The sequence below is a fragment of the Priapulus caudatus genome, unplaced genomic scaffold, assembly GCF_000485595.1.
Source record: "Priapulus caudatus unplaced genomic scaffold, Priapulus_caudatus-5.0.1 Scaffold1715, whole genome shotgun sequence".
Taxonomy (NCBI): Eukaryota; Metazoa; Priapulida; class Priapulimorpha; order Priapulimorphida; family Priapulidae; genus Priapulus; species Priapulus caudatus.
Window position 1 is genome coordinate 46,532 of NW_014578776.1, and position 7,500 is coordinate 54,031.

Below are 7,500 nucleotides of genomic sequence, written 5' to 3' on the forward strand. Positions count from 1 at the left end.
GAGAGAGAGAGAGAGAGAGAGAAAGAATAAGAAAGAGAGAGAGAGAGAGAGAGAGAAAGAGAGCGAGAGAGTGAGAGAAAGAAAGAAAGAAAGAGAGTGAGAGAAATAAAGTAAGAAAGAAAGAAAGAGAGATAGAGATAGAGAAGAGAGCTTTACTTACAAGGAAAAGCTGATGTTGACATTCGCGAGCGACGCATTTGGTAGCTGCATGATTCCGTTGCTCTCCAGGTAGCTAAACAATAGAAGAACATAGGAATAAAAAATACAAGAAGAAGGATATGAAATAAAAGAATACGGATAGAAAATAGAAAAATATGGGGGATAGAAAATAGAAGAATAAGGATATGAAATAAAAGAATAGGAATGAATAATAGGGATAGAAAATCATAGGGCAATACATATAGAACGTTTACGCATACAACGTGTTGGTAAAACGATGGGATATCACCATATAGATCAATAGAGCTGCCATATGTAGTCTGTTAAATTGAGCACGAGTGGGCCGTCAACTGCTGCAATAGCTACACTGTTTTCCGACGAGTTTTTTGCGATGCGGCGTTGTACTGTGACGGTCCCTTACACTGATCGTAGTAATTAAACAGATTCGTATTTTTAGTTCTTCAGTCGCTGAGAAGCAATATCGCATGATAGCACCTTAATTGCAATTTGCGCAAAAAAGCTAAAAGCTAGCGAATTTTGCACAGAGGAGAGATAGTGATCCGCTAGGGGACGGCTCTGATTGGCTAATTTTGTCTCTTATTTATTTTATTTTTTATTATTTTTGGCGAATTTTGTTTTATTTTAGAATTAAGGATAGGGTTAGGGTTAGGGTTAGGGTTAGGGTTAGGATTAGGATTAGGGTTAGGATTAGGGTTAGGGTTAGGGTTAACTGATTTCTATATCCACAACTTATTTCTATATTCACTATCTCTCCCCTGAGACCTACTAAAAGCTAGCGGATATTTTTTTTAATCTCTTTCTAAATTCGGAGAAGATTCGAATCGTAAACGTCGTCATCGTTATCCGCAGGTAATTATTTCTTTATAGAAAGAGATGCGGTCATGTGCGTGATGCGCACCCAGCCGCAATGGTCATTGGCAACGTAAATGTTTTCCCTAAAATTACGAAAATACGAACCCTAATCCTAATCCTAATAATAACCCAGAAGGTTTCAACTCAGCCATCGGGCAAAGATGGCTTCTCACATTTACTAGAAAAATATCTACTTACATTTGTGCACTATTCCACGGCATCGTCTCTGCTGCTCGCGTCCACGCGAGTGGCGCCACCTGGCTACAGTTTACGGTGATGCCATATTCGAACATCTTCGTCGTACACTCACAGCCTTGGGGGCAGATGGAGGCTACACACGGTAGCAGTAGCAGCAGCAGCAGCAGCAGCGGTTGAAGCAGCGCCGTCTTATATTCTCCTTCTCCTCCTTCTCCTCCTTCTCCTCCTTCTACTCTTCCTCCTCCTTCTCCTCCTCCTCTTCCTCCTCCTCGTCGTCTTCTTTTTTCTTCTTTTTTTCCTCCTCTTCTTACTTCTCTTCTTCTTGATCCGTCTCCTCCTCCTCCTCCCTCTCCTCCTACACCTCCTCCTCCACCTTCACCTCCTCCTCCTTCTCCTCTTCCTCCGCCTCCTCCTCCTCTACCTCCACTTCCTCTTCTTGATCCTCCTCCACCTACTCCTTCTCCTCCACCTCCTCCCTCTCCTTCTCCTCCTCCTTGTCCCTGTTCTCCTGCTTCTCGGCCACCGCCAGCTGAAGCTTCTCTCACACACAGTGAGTGCATGAGCGACGCCACCACCACCTCCACCACCGCCTCCAGCCTCCCGATCTTAGAATCCTGCATTCGCTTGTCGGCGCAAGATGATGCGAAGTCGGTCGCAGCTTCGACGGACGTCCTGTGCGCGCATGCGCGGGAGATCGCCGCCGCCGCGCGCGCGTGACTCGTCCGATTGCACGTGTCGGCAGTCGACGCACGCACGCGTATATTAACGCACGCACGCACGCGTATACTAACGCACGCACGCACGCGTGTACGAACGCATGCACGCACGCGTGTACGAACGCACGGACGCACGCGTCTACGAACGCACGCACGCACCCTTCTACGAACGCACGCACGCACGCGTGTACGGACGCACGCGTCTACAAACGCACGCACGCACGCGTGTACGAACGCACAGACGCACGCGTCTACGAACGCACGCACGCTCGCGTGTACGTACGCACGCACGCACGCGTCTACGAACGCGTGTAGCAAACGCACGCACGCACGCGTCTACGAACGCACCGCACGGCGCCTACGAACGCACGCCGCAGCGCGTGACGAACGCACAGACGCACGCGTCTACGAACGCACGCACGCACGCGTGTACGTACGCCACGCACGCAAGCGCACGCGTCTACGGACCGCACGCCCGCTTACGACGCACGGGTCGTAGGTCACATCGCTTTGTCGATCGGTGCGCTTCTACGAATGCTAAATATATAGCGAACGAATGCGATATCGCGGGCGAATAGAGACGAATGAGATGTGAAATCCCTACTAGCTGTCTCGGTGCGTTAGCTCGCGATGGTTGTAAGATTCCGTTGTCGTATTCCGTCACGAAGGTACTCGCCTCTAGCCTCCCGATCTTAGAATCCTGCATTCGCTTGTCGGCGCAAGCTTATGCAAAGCCGGCCGCGGCTTCGACGACGTCCTGCGCGCAGTGCGCGGAGATCGCCGCCGCCGCGCGCGCGTGACTCGTCCGATTGCAGCGGTGTCGGCAGTCGACGCACGCAGCGCGTATATTAACGCACACACGCACGCGTATACTAACGCACGTACGCACGCGTCTACGGAGACACGAACGCGTGTACGTACGCACGCACGCACGCGTCTATGAACGCACGAACGCGTGTACGTACGCACGCACGCACGCGTGTACGTACGCACGTACGCACGCGTCTATGAACGCACGCACGCACGCGTGTACGAACGCACGCACCACGCGTGTATGAACGCACGCACCACGCGTGTACGAACGCACGCACCACGCGTGTACGAACGCACGCACGCAGCGGTTTACAACGCACGCACGCACGCGTCTACGAACGCGACGCGTTACGCACGCGTCGTGTACGAACGCAGCACGCACGCGTTACGACGCACGCACGCAGCGTCTACGAACGCCACGCACGCACGCGTCTACGAACGCACGCACGCACGCGTGTACGAACGCACGGACGCTACGCGTCTACGAACGCACGCACCGCACCGCGTCTACGAACGCACGCGCACGCACAGCGTCACGCACGCGCACGCGCACGACGCACGGTCTACGAACGCACGCCGCCGGTCTACAAACGCACGCACGCACGCGTGACGAAGCGCACGGACGCACCGTCTACGAACGCACGCACGCAGCGTCTACGAACGCACGCACGCACGCGTCTACGAACGCCGCACGCACGCACGCGTCTACGAACGCACGAACGCACGAACGCACAGGGGTCGTGGTCACATCGCTTTGTCGATCGGTGCGCTTCTACGAATGATAAATATATAAGCGAACGAATGCGATATCGCGGGCGAATAGAGAACGAAGATGTGTGAAATCGCTACTAGCTGTCTCGGTGCGTTAGCTCGCATGGGTTTGTAATATCCGTTGTCGTATTCCGTCACGAAGCGTACTCGCCTCTAGCCTCCCGATCTTAGAATCCTGCATTCGCTTGTCGGCGCAAGCTTATGCAAAGCCGGCCGCAGCTTCAACTGACGTCCTGTGCGCGCATGCGCGGGAGATCGCCTCCGCCGCGCGCGCGTGACTCGTCTGATTACACGTGTCGGCAGTCGACGCACGCACGCGTATACTAACGCACGCACGCACGCGTCTACGGAGGCACGAACGCACGCGTCTACGAACGCACGAACGCGTGTACGTACGCACGCACGCACTCGTGTACGTACGCACGCACGCACGCGTGTACAAACGCACGCACGCACGCGTCTACGAACGCACGCACGCGTCTACGAAGCGCACGCACGCACGCTGTACGAACGCACAGACGCACGCGTCTACGAACGCACGCACGCACGCGTGTACGAACGCACGCACGCACGCGTCTACGAACGCACGCACGCACGCGTAAACGTACGCACGCACGCACGCGTCTACGAACGCACAGGGGTCGTGGTCACATCGCTTTGTCGATCGGTGCGCTTCTACGAATGCAAAATATATAGCGAACGAATGCGATATCGCGGGCGAATAGAGACGGATAAGATGTGAAATCCCTACTAGCTGTCTCGATTTGTTGCTTCCAATTATGTAGGTATATATTAACGCACGCTCGAACGCTACGCACACGCGCGCACACACGAGAGAAAGCGCAGGTGCGTGCATGCGAAAAGAGCCGTTACAGTACGTATCCTCGGTCTCTCGCCACTGCGAAGACTGGTGATAAAAATATAAATATGTATATATATATAAATATGCATATATAAGTCACAACACTCTCACCTGAATACGTAAACGTACACACACACGCACGCACGCTCGCTCGCACACACACATACGCACGCACGCACGCACGCATGTACACACACACACACACGCACGCACGCACGCATGCACACACACACACACACACACACACACACGACGCGGGTGCGCGCAGGCGAAAGGACACTTTACAGCATCCACGATCTACCGCCGCTGCGTAGATATGTGATAGATAGATATATATATCAATATGTATATATTATATATATATATATATATATATATATATACATATGTATATATGTATATATAAGTCGTGACACTCGCACCTAAGTCGTAGACACGTCTGCGTAGATATGTGATATCAGGAGCGTATAATGACAAATACGTATTTGTCACGTATAATGACAAGTACGTATGAAAGTACGTATACAAGTACGTATACAAGTATATTTGTCACGTATAATGACAAGTACGTATAAAAAATACGTATTTGTCATTATACGCTCCTGGTGATATATATATTATTATTTCTTCTCATTATTTCTTGTACGTGTGTCATACTGTAGTATTTCTAGCACTGTCAGTTCCTATTTCACGCGGTATTTTTAAGCAGTTCAGCTAGGCTGCGTTCTGCTCGTTTACATTATGTTTATTCACGTGACTCGCGAGTTTCCTTGTCGCGTTATAAAAGTTGTTCTGTTGTCGCGTCTGTTGTGTGTGTCGTGCCCTTTTTCTGCTTGAGCCGTATTTATACGTTCGCGTTCGCTCGCGCATTCCTTCCACGATGCACCATACATTGTAAGTGTTGTATTGTACATTGTGCGCTGTAATTAACCAGTGGCGCTTCTAGCCAGGCGAGGCAGTGGGACTAATTGTCCTGTTCGTTGTTCGTTGTAGTTTTTGTAATGACACGGGACGTAGGGCGCGATATATATGCGCAAACTGCATGCAGTGCCCCTTCGTACACGCAGTGAATTGAGCGAGAGCGAGAGCGCCATCTGTCGTGGAGTTTGATATATGCGTAGCCTCATGCGTCTCCTAGCCCCGCCAAGGTCCGGTCGGTAATGACGAAAAACCGGTCGGATCCAAATGTCGTCGAGCTGTTTTTAGAAGCGTATAAATAGATACGCTCAGATAGAGAGAAGAGAGTATCAGGAGACGTACGTGAGTCATATACGATGTAGAAAGCCAGAAAGGACAGACGCCAGGCGGATTCCAATATGGACGAAACCTAGGCTGTCGTATGTAGTATATGTATGTGAATATTTTGTATGTGTTCGAGTGACTAAATAAATCAGTCTTCAATAACAACCTGCTACGATGGATCATCTCTCTACTGGTCATCACACGACTACGCTGCTACTCTACGCTGTCGACGCTACAGATCCTACACGGAGATCTTCAGCACTTTCGCATTACAAGATAAGTGTTGTCTCTTGGTTCTCGCCTAATTTTTTATAATTTGGATCTTTATTATTTAACCTTAGATAAAATGAACATTACATGACATGAGCGACATAATATTTAGTGTGCATTATTTTGTATTTACAGTTTTACCTGCACGTGTGAAGCTACATCACGTGTTGAGTAATAAATTTGGAGCGTATGAAAAAAATGCCGAGTTGTGAAATATTGGTTAACACGCACGGAATGTAACATATATAATATATATATGTATATACATATGTATATATGTAAATATATATATATATATATGTAAATATATATATATATATATATATCAAGAGTGCATAATAGAGAAGAGTATGACACGGTTTTAACAGCGTTTTGCATAGTTTTCAACTTGTAAATACTCTATCAATATGTATTGTAATAAATATATTAAAACTTTACCTTGTTTTTTGTCTATGATTCTCCCTTGTAATCATATGACACCACCATTTTTACCTGAAAATCGTATGTGTGTCTTCAAAAAAAGTTATTTCAATCAGGAACACGCGTTTCCCACAGTTTCACGCCATGGACGCATGTTTTAGACGGTGGAACTTTGTTATGGGATAGTGTTCTAATTGTCTCATCGACGGTACGCTGGGGCGTAAAAAGGGAACAGCCTGGCTACGTAGCTGGCCGTGACACATTTATTTTAGCACGTGGAAACGCTGCAGGCTGGACCACCTTGCGATGCCTAATTATCCATACCCCCAAAGTTGCCGTCATAAGACAATACGAAACACGAATCCCATAAGAAAGTTCAGTCTAAAACATGCTCCATGCGTGAAAACTGTGGGAAAACGCGTGTCGTATCTGAAATAACTTTTGAAGAATACATACGATTTTCAGGTAAATGGTGGTGTCATATGATTAAGGGATTAAACATCTAACATCGCTCCAAACTCGGTCTATACACGCGTAGCCAAGCACCCGTGTGTACGGGTTAGAGCTAGGGTTAGTGTACTACGTACGCTACCGCTGCGCACCACGCGCAAGCTACCACCGCTACACGCCCTTACCGCCCCATACCGCCGCTACGCCCCCCTACGCACATGTCACCAGCCGTCGTCCCGTGTGGCGGCGGCGGAGGCGTGTGTGTGCGTGTGTGTGAGGCTGGGGTGGGGTGGGTATTTCCCCGCGAACGGGCAGCGAGCAGTAACTTGTCCCCTGTCAGCCGTTTTATACGTCCCCCCCCCCACGCACCGCGTCACCCTCCGTCGTCCCGTACCTGTGCCGACGGTGAGGGGTATTGTGCGGCGGTGATCAGGGTGTGTGTGGGAGGGGTGGGGTTGGTGTTTGGGGGGGGGGTGGCCCACCCGCGACGGCAGCAGTAGTAGATGGTCATGCTTCAGCGGTTTTTACGCAACTATGATACTCGCGACGACGAAGGCAGCGACGATACTGCGCCGTTAAATTCGTCCTGCGAAAAACGCAGGCATCACCTCACTTCATCACGCCTCGCCTAACGCTCACCTCACTCGCATCACCTTCACCCACTTCACGCTCGGCCTCGCCTGCACTCAACGCCTCGCCTCAGCTTCGCTTACGCCTCGCCTCGCT

At 50.2% G+C, this 7,500-nt stretch overlaps 1 protein-coding gene across 1 annotated transcript in view; it reads right to left on the reverse strand.

Moving 5' to 3' along the window:
* The window catches only part of LOC106817411 (carboxypeptidase N subunit 2-like), a 17,500-nt gene extending 16,175 nt beyond the window's left edge, over positions 1-1,325 (reverse strand). The window contains exons 1-2 of the mRNA XM_014822076.1: positions 1,231-1,325; positions 161-232 (exon numbers count right to left, since the gene is read on the reverse strand). Of these exons, the coding sequence (XP_014677562.1) occupies positions 161-232; positions 1,231-1,325 (167 nt within the window). The remainder of the gene's footprint in view (positions 1-160; positions 233-1,230) is intronic.
* Between the last annotated feature and the right edge of the window lie 6,175 nt (positions 1,326-7,500).